Source organism: Poecile atricapillus, chromosome Z (genome assembly GCF_030490865.1).
Source record: "Poecile atricapillus isolate bPoeAtr1 chromosome Z, bPoeAtr1.hap1, whole genome shotgun sequence".
Lineage (NCBI taxonomy): Eukaryota > Metazoa > Chordata > Aves > Passeriformes > Paridae > Poecile > Poecile atricapillus.
In genome coordinates this window covers 114,641,025-114,663,114 of record NC_081289.1, presented here as the reverse complement: position 1 = coordinate 114,663,114, position 22,090 = coordinate 114,641,025, and the positions used below count along the sequence as shown (strand labels likewise).

The 22,090-nt window shown below is 42.4% G+C and overlaps 1 protein-coding gene across 16 annotated transcripts in view; it reads right to left on the bottom strand.

The window, feature by feature from the left end:
- The window catches only part of MPDZ (multiple PDZ domain crumbs cell polarity complex component), a 103,484-nt gene extending 82,925 nt beyond the window's left edge, over positions 1-20,559 (bottom strand). For 8 of the 16 annotated variants that reach the window (XM_058826111.1, XM_058826116.1, XM_058826119.1 and 5 more), the window contains exons 1-3: positions 20,017-20,148; positions 12,266-12,336; positions 11,516-11,682 (exon numbers count right to left, since the gene is read on the bottom strand). In XM_058826111.1, the coding sequence (XP_058682094.1) occupies positions 11,516-11,682; positions 12,266-12,281 (183 nt within the window). In that variant the 5' untranslated portion in view covers positions 12,282-12,336; positions 20,017-20,148. Of the gene's footprint in view, positions 1-11,515; positions 11,699-12,265; positions 12,337-19,037; positions 19,261-19,297; positions 19,815-20,016; positions 20,149-20,172 lie in introns of those variants that run through there. The other 8 variants (XM_058826120.1, XM_058826123.1, XM_058826126.1 and 5 more) reach the window with 6 other exon arrangements.
- Positions 20,560-22,090: the final 1,531 nt, after the last annotated feature.

Below are 22,090 nucleotides of genomic sequence, written 5' to 3'. Positions count from 1 at the left end.
CCCCGCCCCCCCCCGCCTCCCCCTCCAGGCACTCTCCCTGGGGGCAACGCCCACCCCGCTTGCTGGACCAGGGAGCAGGGGATCCGCCCTGCTTCCGCACAGAGACGTCCCCTCCTCTCCTTCCCCGCTTGCTGAGGCAGGGAGTGTGGGACCTGCTCTAACCCTAGCCAACCTCCCTCCCCTGGCACAACCCACCATGCGCTGCACTGATTCTTTGCACCCTCCCCTCCCACTTCTGCCTATTCCTATTGCCCTCTACCGTGCTCCCTCCCCCCAGCCCCGCTGTGCATCCCGCTCCCCAACACCCCACCACATCCTGTCTCTACCCCTAGCCCACGCTGCCGTACAGCCCTGGCTGTTCCCCGCCTCTCCCGGGGCCCCCACAGGCAGCCATCCCACCACTCCCGGCAGCTGCACAGTGGGAGTGGAGTGGGACACCACCCCCGCTCGGTGAGCGTATGGCGCCCAGCATGCGTCTGGCTCTGCCGCCGACACTCGCGCCGCCCGTGGCTACCCCTGTCCCTCCTGTGGCTCCCCCTGCCCCTCCCGCTGCTTTCTCCCCACCCACAGTTCCTTCCACCCGCCCCCCACACGGCTTTTCCTCCTGCTGCGGCTTCTGCCGCCACAACCACAGCTTCTGCCGCTATACCGCTGCAAAACCCGGCACCCGGCACTGCTGAGACCTGCAGCTGCCACACACAGCTGGCAGCACCGGGACTGCCACCCCACCACAGCTTCCCTGTGGCCAGGCTGCGTCCTGCCAGCCCCACCGCAGCTTCCCCACAACGCCCCGCTCCAGGCGCCCTTGGTGCACTCAATGAGGCATCGCACAGATGCACGCCCTGCATTCTCTACTCAGGACGACGGCGACAGCAACGCAACTGACTGATTCAGATGAAACTGACCCTTGGGCAATAAACTGCGTTCAAGCCACTCAGGCAGGTGAATGGCAGTTAGCTCAAAAGATACCTGCGTTCCCAGTAACTTACAAAAAGTAGGAATGGTGCAACAAACAGAACGGTGAGGCAGCCCATTACTAAGAAAGAACTTAGAGACCTTCGCGAAACAGCCAAAGAACATGGACGAGGAACACATCTTTTTAGTAATTGCCTAGAGGCCATCTTCTCTGCACACATCTTAGTACCACACTATGTAAAAAATATTGTGCAATGCCTTCTTTCCCCTGATGAATATGTGCTATGGGAAAGGCATTAGAAAAAACATTTAAAAACATTATCTAACAAATATTCTAAAGATGCAAATATGCAAATTTTACTGTTGAACAGCTAGCCGGAGAAAATTACCTATAAAAACCCTCGGAACAAGCTAACACTTTACCTGAGGAAACACTGCAAGACATATTGCAGCAAAAACATCATTGTTCCTCACTCCAGACGACTCTACTCCCACCCTACATTTTCCTAATATCAAACAAGGGGTGGGTGAGAGTTTTATTAAATTTGTGGATAGATTAAAGGATGCCTTGGAAAACCACATAGAGAATAAAGAGGAACATCTGAGTAAACTAGCTATAAAGAATGCTAATGAACAATGTGAAACTATTCTGAGGACTTTACCCTTGGACACAGAACCTACTGGTGGAAAGCTGTACACACCATTTGTCCACTGAAAACATAGTTGTCCAGGTGGGTGTAGGAGTCTAGAAATGCAGGGACATTTCTCTGTCTATACAATTCTCTAATAAATACATCAATCATATATAATATTGACAGAAAGGCTTCCAAATATCCCTGAGCAAGCCAGAATTTGTAAGAAATTAAACAGAAAGTAGAAAAATGTTTCTTTTAACACTGAGGTGAAAATATAGATTTTAAGAGGGTTTCACACGTGGAGTAAAGATGGAGGAAAAAAGGTGTAGCTTTTAATCCTTCTTCCTTCTTCTCCATGCTTCTGCAGTTTTTAGAAGCACAAAATATGATTGGTTTAGAATTAGTTGCACTTTTAATTACGTGAGTAGATATAGAAAACTTATATGTTGAGATATAATAACAATACACATGTCTGAAGTTAATAGAGTAAAAATTGGTATAAAGGTGAAAAGACCGCGTGGTTCAGGGCCATTTTGTATCATTAGTACGAGATGAGGCAGGCTGTGGCGATTTAAGCTTGTGCAGCTAGTCTGGATGGACCTGCCAAGTTTTTTAAGGATCCTTCAATAAACACGAGAAACCAGAATCTAATGAGCCCGGGAGTTTTCCTCAAATAATAAGGACTGAGATAAGTGGGACTCCCCACGAGGGAGGATCCCAGGGGAATTCAGCCCAAAGGAGGCTGAGAGACTAGAGAAAAGTTATATCCACAAAGAATTCAGCCCAAAGAAGGCAAAGAGAGAGCGAAGTTACAGGTGGGTGCTAAAGGCATCGCTGAAGGGGTTTTGGAGCATTTGCAGTGGTAACTTCCAAAGATAGTGTTTGCTGTTTCAATTGTGGGGAATTCGGACACTTTATAAAGGACTGCCCAGAGAGGTCACCCACCCAAGACCTCTGCACTGGCTTCTAAAGGCCCCAGAGACCACAGCAATACCAGCAGCACTCAGGAAACTTCCAGTGCAGCATGGAAAGGCCCCATGCGCAGACAACAAATCAAAAGCCATCTCGTTCTGTCCCAACTGTGAGATTTACATCAGACAGCCAGGACCAGGAAGGTGGGAAGCAGCACAGCACATCATCCCAGGAGATCCCAAGCCACATGAGGAGGATCCAACACACGGAAATATACCGATGGGAACCGGGTGCCAGCTAGTAACTGCACTGTTCATTGACTTTACAGATGAACGTGTTTACCATGTTCCCACAGGAAAGCATGGACCAAAAGATGGTCCCTGGGACATCCTAATTATAGGACCACTTTCCATGGTCCAAATGAAATTTTTGTTTTTCCAGAAGTATGAACAGTGTACCCTGGACAAGAAATCTCTGTCCAGCTATGCTGCATGGACATGCCCTTTTACCTTTCACAGGGAATCCCGATTGCACAAGCCTTTCTATTCCCACTGAACTGCATGGAATGACTCAACCCCACAATAATGTGGGCACAGACTGTGGGCTCAAATACGCCTACCATCGAGTGTGGCTTATTCTGCAAGGGAGAGAAATCTACCAACCAGGGATGCTTGACACTGCAGCAGACGTGACCATCACTGCCTGCTCAGAGTGGCCAGCAAACTGAGAACTGCAGCCTGTGGCAGCCATGATTTCAGGGATTGGTGGAGTCACAGTGTCTATGCGCAGCAAGCAGAATGTCATCATCAAAGGACCTGAAGGCAAGCTGGCAACCATCTGGCCATTCGTGGTAAGGGCTGCCATCACCCTATGGGACCTTCTATCCCAGTGTGGGGCTTCCTTCCCAGCTGGAATTTCTGATTGGGGGCACTGAGGACTGCATGCTACCATCTACCCCTGGGCTGACCTGGAAACATGAGGACCCCATCTGCATCGAGCAATGGCCCCTCTTAAAGGTAAAATTGCACATATTACAAGACCTAGTTGAAGAGCAGCTTGCCAAAGGTGACATCATCAAGACCACCAGCCCCTGGAACTCCCCAGTCTTTGTGCTGAAAAAGCCTGGAAAGGACAGATGGAGACTTTTACACGATCTTTGCAAGATCAATGAGATCATTGAGGACATGGGTCCCCTTCAGCCTGGCCTGCCCTGACAATCGATGCTGCCTCAAGACTGGACTCTTGCCATCATAGACATCAAAGACTGTTTCTTCAGCATTCTGCTGCACCTCCAAAATGCCCCTTGCTTTGCCTTCTCCATCTCCTCTCTTAACAGAGAGGCTCCACTCAAAAGATATCATTGGCTTTATCTACCTCAAGGCCTCAAGAACAGTCCAACTATGCCAGTGGTACGTTGCTCACATTCTGACCCCTGTCCAGAAGCTATTCCCAGATGCAGTTATCCACCACTATATGGATGATATCCTGGTCTGTGCATCAGAAAAGACTTACGTGGACAAAGCAGTTAAAAAGACCATTGAAACCATAGAGAAAGTGGGATTTGAGATTCATGAGGACAAAGTGCAGTACACTAGCCCACGGACTTATCTCGGACTCCAAATTCATGAAAAAACCATCGTACCCCAGAAGTTCACCATCCAAGATGACCCAAAGACCCTGAGAGACTTGCACAGTTTATGTTGGTCCACCAACAGGATCTGTCTCCTAACTGGAATTACATCAGAGGACCTCATCCCCCTGTTCCATTTCTCCGTGGCAGTGGAGACCTGGACTCTCCATGTGCCCTCACACCAGAAGCCTGAGATACCATCACCAAAATCCAAGAATCTCTGTCTTCATGCCAAGCTCATCGGTTCAAGCCCAGCCTGCCTTTCCAGTTTGTCATTTTGGGAAAGGCCCCCCATTTTCATGGATTGATTTTCCAATGGGACCCTCAACTCAGAGACCCTCTATTGATACTTGAAAGGATCTTTACAAACTACCAGCCTACAAAAACAACTACCACCTTTCAAGAAATCATGGCACATCTAATTAAAAAAATAGGACTCGCCTCCGCTGTCTTGCAGGGTGTGAGTTCACATGCATATACCTCCCACTGGAGACCTAGAGCATTTGCTCCATACCAATGAAAAACTCCAGTTTGCCCTGGATAGCTACACAGGACAAATTTCCATCCACATACTAAAACACTAACTTTTTAATGTGGCCTTTAATCTGACCCCAAAATTAGTCCAAAGCAGGACACCTCTCAAAGCTCTAACCATTTTTACAGATGGTTCAGGGTTGTCCCACAGGTCTGTAATAACCTGGAAGGACCCCAAGACTCGAAAGTGGGAATCTGATGTCCAAACAGTGCAAGGATCTCCACATACAGCTGAGTTAGGAGCTGTTGTCAGAGCCTTTGAGAAATTCAAAGACAAATCCTTTAATTTGGTCACAGATTCAGCTTGTGTTGCTGGTATAGCTATGAGGGCAGAACACATTTTTCTCAAAGACGTTTCCAATCCAAAATTACACCAATTGATCTCCAAATTAACTAGTTTAATATCCCACAGAAAACAACCTTACCATATTATGCACGTGAGGTTACACACTGATTTACCAGGTGCCATCACAGAAGGGAACAAGAAGGCAGATGCATTGGCCATGCCAGTAGAAACTGCTAATGTCCCTGACATCTTTGCTCAGGCAAAGTTGTCACATGCATTTTATCATCAAAATGTACCTGCCCTCATCAGAATGTTCAAGCTCTCAAAAGACCAGGCAAAAGCTATTATAGCAACATGCCCAAACTGCCAGAATTACCAGATACCATCTATGGGGTCAGTCCCTGAGGCCTGAACAGCTGTCAGTTGAGGCAGACTGATGTGACTCACTTCCCACCTTTTGGAAGGTCTAAACATGTGCATGTGTCCGTTGACACATTTTCTGGAGCAGTATTTGCATCAGCTCACGTAGAATGCCACTCACACTATCAAGTATTTTCTTCTTGCATTTACCACTCCAGGAGTCTTAAAAAACATCAAAACAGACAACGGACCTGCCTATGCCTCTCATAGGCTAAAAGAGTTCTTCAGTGAGTGGCGAATAGAACACAATAAAGGCATACCTGCAAATCCCACAGGACAATCCATCAAAGAAAGGACTCATCAAACCCTCAAAAGAGTCCTCCATCAATAAAGGAAAGAAGCATAAATTACATCCCCTGTCAAAGGACTTTGTAAGGCTCTCTATGTCATTAACTTCCTAAATTGTACAGCATCTGAGCCTGACCCTCCAATCCTTTGTCACTTCTCAAATTCAGCCCAAGCTAAGCTCACTGAGAAGCCACCAGTAAAGGACCAGAGACATGTCATGTTTCTTGGCCATTCCAACTGATTACCTGGGGAAGATTACCCCCGGAGCTCAATATGGTTCCCAGGAAAAAACATAAAGCCGTATCTAGGCACTGCAAACAGTGCCCCCATGGACACTAACCAGAATTCTCCTGAGTCAAACACAAGACCTCCACAAAACCAGACCAATTCAGCCTGGAGAAGAAGACGTCGCCAAGCGTCCACAAACCAGACAGAAGACCATCCCACCACACGACAGCAGACAAAACCGAGAACTGAACAAGGTGCTGCTGCATCAGCCAAGCCATAGGCCAGATGCAATCTGGCCACAAATTGCTCCCTAGTTTATATATTGTTACCCCTCTTTCCCTAAAAACCCTCATGTCTCCTTCCCTCAACCCTTGCCAGAACCTCTCCCTCAACCCTTGCCAGAACCCCTCCAGAACCTACCTACCTTCCCCGTCCTCAGTTTTTAGTAAATAGAAAAAGGGGAGAAGGAATGGGGGAAAGGGATGAGGGAGAAAACCTTAAGCCTCCCCCCAATAAAGACAACAAATTTTGCTTATATTCCCTTTCAGAAGCCCCATCCTTGTCCAAAGATGAAAATTACCTTTTCAGTCAATGGGGACTAACAGGATGGGTGTCATCTTTAGTTAAGGGAATTTTGTGGATTTTTACTGTGATTATTATTGTATTAGCTATGTTCTCACGCTTTCTCTGTTGCTTCAAAAGAGCTATAGGAGATGCCTTTTTACTAAATACAGAGAGAGGAGTCGTGGAGGAAGCACAGCCCTCTGACAGGCTCCCTCCCTGGAGATCTGCCCCAAGATAAGACAAAACCACTTAGTCACAGTGACTCAGCTGTGGACCCTTTCCTGATTCAGGACCCCATGTTATCTCCCTGTTAACTACTGGGCATCTTATCCTGGTCTCAGACCACTGGCCCCTTTTCCAATTCTTCCCTTCCCGATAAAAACCCCGGCTTTTGCCCAAATCATCACTGGCCCCTTCACTGAAACCTGCAATAAAGGACACTGTGGAACACCACATGGTCTCCTGTCTCTTGTCTATGTGTAGCTGGTGTAACCCATGAATGGAGCTGGCTGGGCTGATCTGAGCTGATCATGGCAAGATCAGAAATCACTTCTAAAACAGCTGATCACTTGAAGCCTCAGGCCAAGGTCCTAAGGGTTACCCCTGGCTGGAAACTGCCTGGAACTCCCCAGACAGCGGCTCCTTCCCGGGATGTCTATCTGGGATTGTTGCTGGCAGAGCTGGGGGTCGGACAGACACCCAGACCCAACTGCAACAAAACACAGCTCATGTTTAATGGAGGATGTGATTAGCACATGAAGCAAACCTCACATAAAATATCATCTGATATCTGAAATTCCTAGAAAAAAAATTTAAAAATGTTAAACTGTTAACAGAGTAAAGTTTTGTGTATGTGTGTGCAAAAACCTCACATTCCACATCTCTTCTGAAACAGACACGGTTACACCTTAAAAGCTATAACAACATTTATAGTGACATTTACAGTAGTACTTAAGGCAGAAGTTCAGAATTCTGAGACAAATTATAAACAGAAATATGATGACCACTCTCTTCCATGTGACCCCCAAAATCCAGGCTTATAGCATGAGCATGAAAAAGTAGAGAATAATTGCTATATATTCTTGCTAACCACAGAAGTATAGGTCATTCCAGGGGGAGCAATAAACCACAAGTGGAAATCTTAAAATGAAATATTTTTCATAATTTATGAATTGCACTACTTTGCAGTAATACAATCACCATAATTCCATTAAAATGTAGCTTTATAGCACTATGATTGTTTAATTACAGAATGAAACATTACTGCTTTGTTTTATAAGCTTTCTTATGCTATTTTTCCTTAATTGGCTTTCTACTTATGGCATCAATATCTCCAATGCAGACATAACTTGTATATGATAAAAAGAAAAATTCATAAATACCACTTAGTATGACAAAATTTACGTTTTAGTCACACAGATAGACACTAAATACAATCAAATTTTAAGTGTTTACATGAAGTAGCTCAAAACACTTTTTTAACAAAAAAACAACACTTAAAGCAATGTCCTCAACATTAGACAAAAAGAAATTTTCAGTATTTCTGCACTCCAGCCACTGAGCATCAGCCCTGGACACACCAAGAAGCACAAGACTGATTGTAAGATTCCCGAGTAGCAAAAAGGCTAGCTGCAACAGCAATCACACTGGAAGTGAGGAAGCACAAGCCAGAGAACATGCAACAATAGCAGGGAAAGGCCCTGAGCTCCCAGGAACAGGAACTGGCACCAGGACCACTCTGCTGGCTGCGCCTTTATGACTCCATCCTCAGAGCAGATGAAGATCATCCCAAATTAGCATTTCTTGTGATCACTTCACTTAAAAAAGCAAATATTATTGTTGCCAAAAGGGATTCAAAAACATGAACTAAACATCTCTAGTTGTGCAAAATACAGAGTTAACACTGTTGATAAGCAATATGAAAAGCCAGTTTCTACTTCTTCCCTAAATCTTCTCTCGCACTGACACCCAGCTACTACCCACCACTACATTGTAAAGGAAAAACTATGGTCAAACTCACAACTGAAAACCAAACAACAAAACCAAAAAACAGAACAGAAAAAAACCCAAACAAGCAAACAACTAAACAAACCAAACAAAAACAACCCCACCAAAAAGCCCCAAACAAACAAAACAAACCACCAAACAAAAAAACCTCAAAACTGAGAAATGCAGCCCTCCCATCTGAGCCCACCACCAGATATTTTGTTCTAGCAGGACTCTGAGTGGAAAGGAGGCAGGAGGAGGTGGGGAGGAGGAGATGAACAACTGAGAGACAAAAGGAATAGAAGGGAAGCAGGACAGGAATGTTAGCATGGTCTGACAATATTTTCTTTAAAATATTTCATAAAGAAACAAAAATACTATTTAAATATTTAAAACATCACAATCTCTGTTTTTCTTCTCTGTCTCTGCATTATCTTCAAACAACAAGACTGCTCTTCAACATGAGAAAACAAGCATTAACTGAAGAACAAGGGCAGAAAGAGACAGGAAAAAAACTGCTTCCTTCAGTGCTCCCCAGCTCAAAAGACTTGCGAAGTCAGGACAGTAATTCACAAAAAAACATCTCTTTGTTGTGCCTAGACTTTTCCTCTTTGGTTAACTTCAATATGACAGTTTTGCAGTACAAACAAATCCTGCTTGCTCATTTAAGGAAAAGAAAAATACCCCACAACTTTAAAGTCTACCAATAGGAACCAAGGCATCAGATTTGCTGACTTTAGCACCATGCCTCAAGATAAAGCAGCATACCACTCAGTCCACACACTGCACAAATAGAGGGCAGGACTTTCACTATCATCTCTATGCCTTCCAGACACAGTGCCTCAAGCCAGGAATACATCCTTACCTTTAAACTGATTGATGACCCTAGAGGCCCATGATGAAGTCTCACTGGCTGACTTGCTTCTGGTGGGACACTTGCAAGGAATCTGTTTGACTTGTAAAGTAATCTGCCATTCTGGCTTCTCTTCTCCCACTCCCTCTTTCAAATTACACTGTCCTAAAAGATGACCTCCCCGAGAATTTTGCAGTAGTCTTGTAGCACTTTAAGAGCTTATAGAAAACATAGGAGCAGTTAAACAGATTGTCACACTTCACCTTGAAAAGAATCAAATCCTTATTCAACTGTTACTGCAGCTCATCATTAAACATAAAAAAATGTAACCGTCTTAGTCTCCAGCGGGTAGAGGCTGCAACATCTCGTCATTGCAGAACTCAGCACCACTTGTCATCCTGTCTTGAACATGGCTCTGATTGCAACTGTTAGGACACAACTTGCCTCCTCAGTCAGGCACAGCTTGGCCAAAAACCCTGGTCACTACTCACATGCCTTGCAGTTTTCATCAGCCTATAGCTTAAGAGCTTCAAAAGCACAGTACCCTACCAGTTGTAAAAAGGGGGTGTCCCTGAATGGTGTCCTCAAAAGTGAACTTTAGAAAATACAAGTATTTTTAACATAATTGCCTATTTCATGCTTTTATTCTTTGTCCTGTTCCAGTATGCCTTGTAAATATTTAAATAGCACAAAATAAAAACAAATAACCTCATGTTATATTGCAGGGAAGAAATTCTACAGAAAAGAAAACAGGATAAAGAACTGACACAAATCCAAGAATGCTGGAAACATATATTTAGATGCATAAGTATTCATATAAGCACACACAAAAAAAAATGGGAATTCACATTCGAATAGCTCCCCTGTCAACTACACAGGGTACCTACTAAGCAACATGTACAGATCACTAAAATTACTTCACAGATAAATCTGCAGAGTCAGGACAAGAAGTGAAGTTACTGCTTGCTTTTCAAAAAATATATGCCTTAAATTACCCATCCTATTATCTCCTAGTTCATTCTCTAGTTTAGACAAGTGTATTTAAAAAGATAGCCATCCTTTAACTTCACAGTTAATGTCCAGAAGTGAAAATTTAATTTGCCATTTTACCAAAGTTTTATTAATGTTTCAGGCATGCTTTTATTTCTCACTACAGGGTGAGAAAGGATCCCAGGGTCTTCACCATATAATTCATACAATTTCTGGGTGTCACTGATAAATCCTCATTTTCAAATAGCAGCGCAAACAAACCCTCAGGACAGTTTTTTTTTTCCCTGCGATATTTTTAAATTACTCCAATGTCATCAAGTCTCTAAATACTAAACAGACTAAATCTGAAAAACATTGTGATAAATACAGCATAGACAGAATCCTAACTTACTTCCTGTCTGTGCAAAACCGCAAGAATCAATAAAGGGCCACAAGGCATTCTTCTGCCACACAGCTGAAGTGCTGTGAGGATTGTGAGGAATCCTCCTCATCACAGTCTGGTCAGAGACCAGATGGGGCTCCACACTGACCATAACGTTCATGTACAGAGTCTGCTGGCTCCCATTTCAGCAATTCTGCATACCAGACAGAGCTGGCCATCTTGCAGGAGTCAACAGGAAGAATGATTTGTAAAGCCAGATACATAGTGTAGTCCTAATTCAGATACTGAACTGAATTTCTGTATTTTTCAAATTCTTATTCTGCTGACAAGAAAATTATAGCAACAAATAAAGTCATACAGCCAAGTTGCTGACCCTTTTCTCAAGCTCATTGAAAATATGTGGAAAATTAATACTTAATACCCTGAGCAAGCAAAAAGGAGGCAGGAGCTCTGGCTTCACTTTGATCTTTTATTCCTAGTACGAAATAGTTCTTCATATCTTTCTGAAGTCAACCACTCCACAGCTTCCCTCTACATCCTCATTTTAGCAGGGTAAGACACAAAAGAGCAATAAAAGGCTCCAGGGAAAAAGGTCCTAGACCTTATAGGAAACAACCTTCTTTTGAAGGGCAGAGAAAGAAAGCTTTATATTAACCCCCACCCATATCACCATTTCCATACCCTGCACATTTTAAACAACAAACATATACACAAAAATCACATATAAAAAATACAGCCTCAAAAAGCCCCAAAAAGTTAATGGGATATGTCCCCGAACATTTGGATCAGATGTTCAGTTTAAGCTATTTCACTATTCAACAAGCAGAAACACACATCTTTTTGGATTACCTTCGCAAGTTTCCCCTTGCAGTTGCAAGACTGCTTTTCCTACCTGATCTCTCAGTTGTTGAACAGAAGTCTGAAGGCTCAGAATTTGATTAAAGAGAGGACTCTGAAGCACTGATTTTAATAGGCTCAGTTTCTCCTCATTTGCAATGTCACCTCGATCCCGAAGTTTTGCCTGTAAGCGCTCCATGGCCTGGAGGGCCCGATGTGTATCTGTAGCAATAATCATTCCTAGTCAGTATCAGAATAAAAACAGCCACACAAGGTAACAAGTTTAAATATAAGCTTTTTTGTTGTTCAAACTACGGAGAACTTGAATGGCTCCATTTCGAACAAAAAGAAAGAGCCTGTCTAATGAAGCACGAACTCAGAGGCAAAGCATAAATCAGAAGCCAATGAAAATCATATTTTTCTCCATCAAGAAGTGGGTTACAAAAATGAAAGAGCCTTCATTGAAATTCAGTTACATGAACCATGGCTACAGTCCACTGTAAATAAATAGTGGCATAAATAGTCATAATAGAAAACATTTGTCTTTTCCATGCAAACCTTTAATTCAAGAAAAATAAAAACAAAGAAATCAAGACAAGAAGGCTAAAATTTAAATACATTAAACATATAATTGTACAACTTCCGTTTTCAAATACAAAAACCCAAACACAATATGCATTTCTAAGCACAGTAGACTATGTTTTTTCAAAACCTCTCTCAGCAGTATACACCCATATCCCAAATCTATCACACTCACTCTATTTGGCCACAAAAAGACTGTGATTCAAATGAAAAAAAAAATTACCAATTGTTTCCAACATCTTTTCTGCTTCTCAGCTTCAATTTCAACACTGGAAAGAGACAGTAAATATTTTCCTGAAAAGTAACAGAAAGAAAAAAAGGTCACATTTATAGAAATACTAAGCTCTGAAGGGAAAGAAAGAAGCTTGACTATTGAAAGCAATAAACAGCAAAATAACAATCCACAAAAAAAATATCTCCACAGATAATTAAAATAACCTCAAAGTGACCATATTCTGACTCCCTTTGGTGCTCACAACCTTTCTGAATATTGCTTTAGAAATATACTTTGTAATATATTTGTATTTCCATATCAAAGCAGCTGTCTGCATAGTGTTGCACAACATGTCCTGCACTGCTTTAATCAGACACTATGAATCATAGCTGCCAATGATATTTTACAGTGTTTCATTGCTTTCCTTTTCAGTGATTCACAAAAGACATTCCCTGCGGGATCAGTTTTCAAGTTCTATGTTGACAATTTCAGGTGCATGAGCCACAGCACATTTTTTACAGTCACCTTTAAAAGAAAAGTCATATAAACCACAAGGCTACAGGCTTGCAGGACTCTCACATTAGAGCCTCTGCTACTGACAACAATTCCAATGAACTGAGACTGAGATGTGGATGATAGCTGAGTTTTCATCAGTGTGGGTTTCCAGGAAGGAAATCCTAGACTGGGAGGAAAAAAATCTGAAACTGCTTTGCTTATTCTTTTTTGCTGCTTTGGGGTTGTTTGAGGCTTTTTGAAAATGTAAAATTTTTAAATTTTAAAAATTGCAAGGGTACAATTGCAATTAAAAATGTACCCTTGCAATTGCTCTAAAATTTGCAGTTACAAATATCATTGAAGGTATATGAACTTATCATAAGAATATGATCTTATCTTTCATAATGATGCCTTTGTTTTCTTTGTAGTAGGAAAATATTCCAGTACAGCATCCCCAACTGAATCTATAGAATTTAAAAATATGCAGAGCAGTGATCTCTAAACACTCAAGTGATTTTTTTTCTTGAGACTTCAGATAAAAAGAGGAAAAGGAATGATGTTGACAGATCACTGGATAAGACAGCCAAACAGGATCATTAGTTATAGAACCTGATCATTCTGTCCAGCCTATACTATTTGCAGTTTGTGCAGAAAAAGCACACCAAATGGGTTTAAAATGGTCTCAAGTTCCATCTTATGGAACTTCCCTAGTTCCATAAAAATATGACTTCCCTAGTTTCAATGCACCTGGAGCTTCCTATCAGTTTTATTCACAGAATCACAGAATGGTTTATGTTGGAAGAGAGCTTACAGATCATCTAGTTCCAGCCCTACTGCCAAGGGCGGAGAACTTTCTACTAGACCTGGTTACTCAGAGCCCGATCCAGGACACTAAAAGAATGGGGAGTCCACAACCTCTCTGAAGATTGCATTTCAATTTGATAATTGATACAGAATCACTGATAACCCTTTTTAGGACAAGGTACAATTTTCAGACCCCTTAAACATGACTTCGTCAAAGTAATGTTACTCCATGATACAAATTATGCCTTTAAATAAAAATAAGCATTTATATTTTTTTTCCTTACTTAGCAAGGAAAATCCCAGCATGAGAAATTACCATATCTGAAAAACAACCCAAATATCTTGTATTTCCACCCTGTCACTCCACAAAACAGGACAAAATTAAGTCTATTTTACATAGGAAGGGCTGAATGAGGTTATTTAAACAGTATGAAGGAAGCTGACTTCCACAAACCTTAATCACCCATAGCTTTTCTTTCTAGATTAAAACTACTATCACTTCTATTCAGAGCTCCTACTTAAAAACATAGGTATTTATGTCATGCTCGTAGATGTTTTCCTTAGTGGCAAAGGCAATGAAAGCAGTTCTTTCCTTCTCAATACTTATTCTTGGAGCTGTGTAATGGATGGAACCAGCGAACTGTGCAAAAACTTAGAAATTGAGCATTTTTCAGTCATTTCATTTATCACAGCACTACACACACAAGCACATAACACCGTATGTTCAACAGATGAAACTACTCAGGAAAAATAGAGGCTTACTGTTCTGCTTTAGCTCTGCAAGAACCTCAACAAGAGATGCAACTGAAAAATGTCTCTGTCTTTTGGAATAGCTGGATATTGCTTTATCTTATGACTCAGTTTGACTAAAATCTCATTCTTCTTGTGCTGTGAAAGACAAATGAAAGGAAATTTTACAAGTGACAGCACCCAAGGTCATCAATGCAATCCTGAAGGTATGAACTCTTAATAAATTACTGCAGGAGATTCTAAAAGCAGACACAAGTCCTAAACATACCCATAGGTTGAGATTATGCCACTTAATTTGCAATGAAAAGAAGTCCTTAGCTCTGTTAAAACACTCATTACCTACTTTCTATTTACCTCATGCTTTAGAGAGAGGAGTGAATACCGCTCTAGCGCCATGCTAGCATCAGCAAATCTATTCTGAACTCTCAGTTTATTCTCCTTATCTGGGTTTATAGCAGCAAGAAGTCCCTCTCCAGCTGGCCATCTTAACACTTTTGTTGACTGCAGCAATAAGCATGAGCAAGGCCAAAACTGTCGTCAGAATATTTTCCCTCAGACACCCCCTCTGAGGTAGACACAACGCACTGAGGCACACCAGTGTTTGCCTCTACATGTTGCAGGCCAAGATGACCTCTGTTCGCTCTGCCTGCACTCTGGAACAGCAAAAAGCCGCGTGACTGCTCCTGCTGTGCCACATCCATGCTAACAAGTGGGATCTGTCAGCACCAGCTTAGTGGCACATTAACATAGTGGAAGTACTGAAGAAGCCACCACACATCTGTCCAAAATGCACTACAGAGACATATCATAAACACCACCACCCACTACAGAACACACTGGTCTTTAAATCAGCTTGCTTCCAGGTATTTAAGAAATAATGTGCTAGTGAGAAGTAGAGTGGCATGCATGATTACTTGTTGAAAGGCCGAATTCTGCTATAGTGAATATTTTTATAATGGCATCATAGATTTCTAGAGGGGGGAAAAAACTTCTGTGGGAAGTTTAGTTCTGATTTTCTCATTTTGCAATCTCCTGGCAGTCTGTGTCATAGGACTCTGAAGACAAAAACCAGCTCTTCTATATATGATACAACAATCTTCACACCTCAAAGAGCTTACTAGCTTAGCTCAAAGCAGATTTAACTATTTTTGTATTTCAGTGCTGAAGTTCATTAATCTCTTCACAGTAATGAGAACATAGACTGTATGACTTAAGACTTTATTGGCAAATTGAAGAAATACTATTAAGCAAATAGCAAGTTAAATCTATTTTCAAGTTCCAAAGACACAGCTGAAAGTTGTGATTTGAACCAAAAAAAAAACCAAACAGCCAAACAAACCAAAAAGAAAAAAAAGGAAAAACCCCAAACCTCATCATCCTCTCTTTTTCTTTCTGTTTTAGAACATTAGAAGAGAAAACACAAGGAATTTTAGACAGATATATGGCGACAAACATGCAATATTCTCTCTAAGAACAAACGAAAGTTCAAGATGATCCCTTTCAAGTTTTCACTACCAAAATTTGATTCTTCTGATGCTAATGAACAAAACCCCGTTATATACACATTCTGCTACTCTTATGCTATCCTTCTTTGATAACACTGCCAGAAAACATGTGGCATGTTGCAACTATTTCTTCTGTCCACTTCTGAAACACTAAAATACACAGGTGGCAGAATTTTTTTAACATCCCAAATTTATTTGATCACTTTCCACTACAATTGCAGAAGGCATTTAGCTAAACAGACAAAAGATTAATGAAAATAGAAAGATGACCCATTAGCATTGATCATTCCTTCACACCCAATCACTTAGTTTCTACAAGAAAACCTACTCTGTTTCATTGATGGATACTCCATCTAATATTTTACAAAGCCATTTTAGATAATACCTTGGAAACTAATGCTCATAGCATGGATTAGGAAACATGCAACGCCAAAGATAGAAAACATAGTAATAGGCTTTGTCTCATAGCTCCTGCATTACTTGAAGTGCTCTGAGGACACAGAGTGATCTCTAGGCCCAAACTTTGGCTTTGAGTTGCATGAGATTAAAATTAAATCTATTTCAATTAAGCAGCAAGGTAACCACAACATGCATTTTATAGCTGCTAAAAAGAGTATTTTGAAACTTCTAATCTAACACTGGCCTGGATTTCTCTGGGCTAGAGATATCCTTTAGTACATGATTTTTATCCCATGTCATCTTCTTCCCCAATTTTCTGGCTGTCATTCAAATACAGGCATATTGTGTTAGCACCGTGTGGTGCAGGAACAGAAACCAAAGCATGCAGAAAGTGGGAGATACTCATTATTGCTAAACTTTCTGCTTTGCCTGAAGATTCTAAGAGCTCTTCCATTTTTCCCAGTTACCTCCCAAAAGCTGGCTACTAAACGCGGGAGGAGAACTAAGGTGGATCCCAGACTCCTACAAGCCTTGTCAAAATTAAAGCAGTGGAAACTATTCACAGTAAATTGAAAGATCTCATGCTTTTCTAAGTGTATTTTCCTAGCTACCTTTCCACTGTCACAAATACAATTTTGCTGCTGCATACAGCACTTTCTTAAGCACATAAAGGATGTGAAAATAAACAGCAATGACCATCAGGGAGAAGAGAACAAACAAAAAGAAAAAGCAAAATTAATGTGCACTGTTCTACAAGGAACAAAATAGATTTCCACTGACTACCTGGAATGTAACAAGCAAGCAAGAGGTGCCTGACATCTACATTTAAAAGTTATGCTAATGAAAATTGTTCTGAAACATTCAAAGCAAAAATAAAAAAGCAGTGTTGCACATCCTACATTAAGACTCTAAGCACTTTGAAAAGACATTACTAGCCTCTTGAAATCTAACAAAATGCGGAATGCATCAAAAATACTTAGAGAGGTAGTGGTTCTGTATGTTGAAGAAAAGTTCTGTGATAGAACTGATAGCACCATGTACTTTGAATCAATTATGAAAACAGAATTTTGAGCCTTCAACTACTTTTAACCTTCTGTACACATCACACTAATGTATTAAGGAAACTTAAAATGCTTTTCCATGGACTGGAAATCTGTTCACTATATGTAATTAACAGTGTTCTGTAACACTGTAAGTAGCCCTATGTCAGCATGTCAGCATAATATATAATATCCATGTTAACTGACATGCTAATAATTACAGCTGGAAAATGGATCTAAGCCATCATAATGATTTCACCTACTGATAAATTGTGTGTGACATAGTGTATTCCAAATTGATTTAAAAAGAGCATTCTAAAAACAGCAATATATTAAACCTGATGAAGCAAAGATTTTACAGCAGTTGCACCTCAGTCTACACTGGATTCTTCACAGAGGTGACAACAGCATACATAAATGAATAAATACAAAGCCTCTCCGAACAGCTGCCAGTAAACATCAACAAAGAGTCATCATTTTCCTTACAAACTGAAAAAACAAATTTCTCTTTGTATTGCGACAACAAGTGACTTATACAGAAAATCATAACACTGTATAACAAGACCATTGGGGTCTCAGAGGTAAGGACAGGGTCAGAAAAGCCTACATAAGAAATATGCTATTATTGCCTAGGCAAAAATAGCACATTTTTGTATTGACTTGTCTGGAATACCAGCAGTGAAACAAAACTGTCCTTATCAATGATAAGGTAGCATCCTGCCAGCATGGCATTGTATTGGCCAAAACTGCTTCACCAGGATGCTCAAATATAAAGCCAATTAGAAAATGGACTGAACATATGTCACAAATTTTTATTTTATTTTTTTTTATGTGAGACATGGAGAGGAGATTTAAAAGGTCTTTAAAACGGTTCTCAATGCACTGAATAAAGTGCTACTTGTTAAAACAAAACCATCTACAGCTATCTGCATGACTGAGAAGACAGGAGGCATTCCCCTCTGAAGAATTCACAGACCAGAGCCCCACCAGGGCCAGGTGGAATAAAAAGATCCATTAGTATGTAAGTAGTGCAGTTCTCTTTCCCTAGTGCTGATAGTGATCTAATTTTCCTAGCGCACTTTTGCGAGAAGACGGGGAGAATGTATCCAGCTCCTAGTGAAAAGCTGCTTCAAAGCACTAAGGGAACCATTTGAAACACCAGAGTGAATCAGTTATGTTACATGCATTTTACTGTTAACAAGATAGGAGAGATAAAAACAAGCAACTACAAACTGGTAACAATTTAAAAAAAAAAAATTATGGTCTCTGTCTAAAAAATGCTGCTTGCTAAAGTGGGTATATCCGTATGTATTTTCCACTTGCATTTTTTTCTCTTAGTGTTACAATTACTTCAATTTCCACAGAATCCCCAAGTAATACTCCCAAAAACTATTTGACCACTTTCCCCTTTTCCAGTTTAGATTCTTTCCTACCAAGGAGTTGCTGCTTGTGAAACGCTGTAGTGATATGGAAACCACAGAGCATCATACAACAGAACTTCCGCAGCTGCAAAACTCGGACACTTCCACTTGATTTCAGTACATCACTACTCTCCTATGACGACAGACTCCTGACACCCTTTCTGGCACCAAAACCACTAAGGACGTTTCCCACAAACGGTTCACAGTAAAAAAAAAAAAAGAAAAAAAAAATTGTATTTATAAAGTATGTCATATATGACATATATATATGTCATATAAAATAAGACACAAAAATAGAGCTGGACGACGCAGTGTTTATAAAAGCAAAATACAAGGAAAAGGAAAAAAAAAAACCTAAAACCACAACCTTTTCCAGCCAAACGGCAAATCAAATCTGTTAAATGCTGTACACGGAGTTCAAAAGGTCGGCTTCGTGAGATCTTCTTTTTCTTTCTTTCCTCCTAAAGCTCTTTCCAGTAACACAGGGAGGTGCTGGCAGGCAGGGGGGACACGAGAAATGAACCATCCTTCTTCTTCGCGCACCCAGACTCATCAAAGAGCACAACTGCGGGCGGCCCCTCGCCCTCCGCTTCCACCCAGCCAAACCCGTTACGTTTAAACGCGCACCGGGGAGCTGCTGCAGCGCTACAGCGGGGTCGGACCTGCGGGGAGCGTTGACACCAGCACGGCAACAGGTACCGGTCCAGAGGAGCCGCGGCCGCCGCCCCGCCTGGAGCCCGAGGACACCGCCAGTGTCGCCGGGGCCTCCTGTCCGGCTCTGGCTCCGAGCGAGAGCCAACGCCGCCGCCCACAACTACCGGCCGAGGGCCGCGGCCGCCAGCAAGGTCTATGGTAGCGGCGGCAGAGGAGATGTCCTCCCGTCACGAAACGCCCGCAGGGGGTAAAAAAGGAATGCGTGAACGGGCAGCAGGGCTCCCTGCAGATGTCAGGGGAGGTTCGGCTTTTGTTTACGCGAGGACGACGCCCCGCCAGGCCGCCCGTGCCTGTGGACCGCCCGCCCGCCGCAGGCCGGAGCCCCGGCCCAGCCCCACAGTCGCTCCGCTCGGCCGGGGGGAGGAAGGGAGGATGTGCCGGGACACAGCAACAGGCTCAGCCCGCAGCGCCACGGCCTCTCTCCCCTCCAGCCCCCCCGCCCCCGCCGGGAAAACCCTTCGGATAAAATTAATAGCAATAAATAAAACTTCGAGAGTCAAATGCGTTTTAAAAGGTTGCTCAAACTCCAGTGATGTGGCGGACCCTCCCCGCCCTTCCCGGCCCGCACCCCCGCAGGACGACTCGGGCGGGCTCGCCCCGCTCCCCGCCGCCCGGCCCAGCACCCTGCTTACCCCAGCGGCTCGGCGGGCCCCGCCGCCCGGCCCCGCTCTCCGCCCTTCCCGCCCCCGAGTAGCGGCGCCGAGCGAGCCGCGCCGCGAGGGCAGCGCGCTCGGGCACGCCCCGGCGGCCTGAAAACTAATCCTGCACCCCCCGCCCGCGGGTCTCACCGCGGTGGGCTGGGCCGCCGCCCGCAGCGGCGGTAGGCGGGGGTATCCAGGGGATAGCGGGGCACGCTGCTGCTGCCCGGCCCCGTCCCTGGCGGCCCGTGTTGTCGCGGCCCTTCCCGCGAAGTTTGTCTCCCCGCGGCTGCCGGAGCACACGCCTTGCCGGGATGACAGCGGGGAGCCGGGCTGCTCCGGTTTACCTCCCGCTTCGCCCGTGAAGTGAAGGCGGCGGCAGGCTGGCCCCTGCCTCTCTTCCAGTGATGCGGTGCCGCCTGCGGCCGGGCCTGGCCCCGCTTGCTGGTAGCCCAGCCACCGGCCGTACCCCTCCTGGTGCAACAAGATGAGCCTGGCCTGGAAGAGAGGAAAATGGCAAATGTTTGGAAATGTTAAAAATAAAAATTAAAATGCCAAGATCAACAAACAACACGTGTTGAAGTTAGACAAAATGGTTTATAAGATCGTAGAGTTAATGAAAAGATGACTTTTCCCTCGATGCAGCAGCTGGTTAGTGTGTTAACTAAAAGTAGGGAAGACGCTGTGTGTTTCATACATATATATCTAAGAATAAAGCACATAATGCAGAAAAGTTTGCAGTGACCACAAAATACCCGAAAACATAAGTTCAGCTAAAGGTGGAATTATTTTGCTATTTGTTAACTCTGCTTCTCCTAGCAAATGTTATCAGGGTCACAGTTTCCTCTTTTCCTTTACATAAGATAATTTTTTGGTGTGCATGCTCTCAGGCAGCTCAACTGAGTAAACCCCCTGCAGATGGACCCCAGCTGCTCCACTAGGCATGTTGGCTGCGGCTCTGCAGAGGCTGTGAGCTTTTTATCTGCTTGCCTTCTGGCTTGGTTTGGTTCCTTTTACAAACAGATCTTAACCTTAAGTGTCATCATAAGTTCTAATAGTTTTTTTTGGGGGGTGGGACAGAATGTTTGTTTGGTTGCTGGGCTTCTTTGGGTGTTTGGTGCTTTTTTTTTCTGACACACAAAAATTTTAAAGAAATCTAGTGTTCTGAATCTAGAATGGAATACTGCCCTATCTATTTCCAAGAGTATCAATAAATGCAATCCCAGTACAAACACTTTCTTTAGCAGAACACTTAATGAGTAAACTTTAGGAAGCACAGGTCTTTGTATGTTGCATGGTTTGGGGTTTTTAAAAAAAAAAAATATTTGGAAGATTAAATTCTGAAAAAAAAGTTGAATCACTAAACAATATTTTTCTTGCTTACTTTTATTACAAATGGTGGACTGAAAAACTCCAAATTATTAGCTGTCTTTTCCTTTGCTGAATACTAAAATATGTATATAATTACACCTTTTTAAGAACTTAATTGTTAAGTTCTTCCACTTTTTAACTAAGAAAAGTAATTTTCAAGATTTTATTCACAGGTTCCATTGTTCAGTCTGGCCTCATAAGCATATTGCTTTTTTAATCAAACACAGATGCTCTACTGTAGCTAGGATATTGAATGCTCTGTAACTGTTCCACCAACTTTGTGTGTTACATGAGCCTTAATTAAATCCAGAATAAAATTTAAAAAATAAGTTAGTTTCTTTCCATGTATCTTTGTTCAATGAATAAGCCAGAGTTGATTAGATAAGTACAAAATGAGACTTATTATTATTTTTTCCTGTTGCTCAGGCTTTAACTATGACATATGACTGAAATAAAATGCAGTGATTCTATTAAGTATATTTGAACAAAAAAATGGTCAAAATTAGGTGCAACAGTCCTAATGTACAACAGTGTCTGTCCTTTGTGTGATAATTCTTCCCAGTGCAATTTGTCTTCGTGTGAGATATACCTTTCAGAAAGCTTTTTTAACATACAGACTGCTATTCTAAAGTAGAAATACATTATAAATTCCATTCAGATTTTGTCAAATCCTTGGAGAATATATAAAGTAGATGGT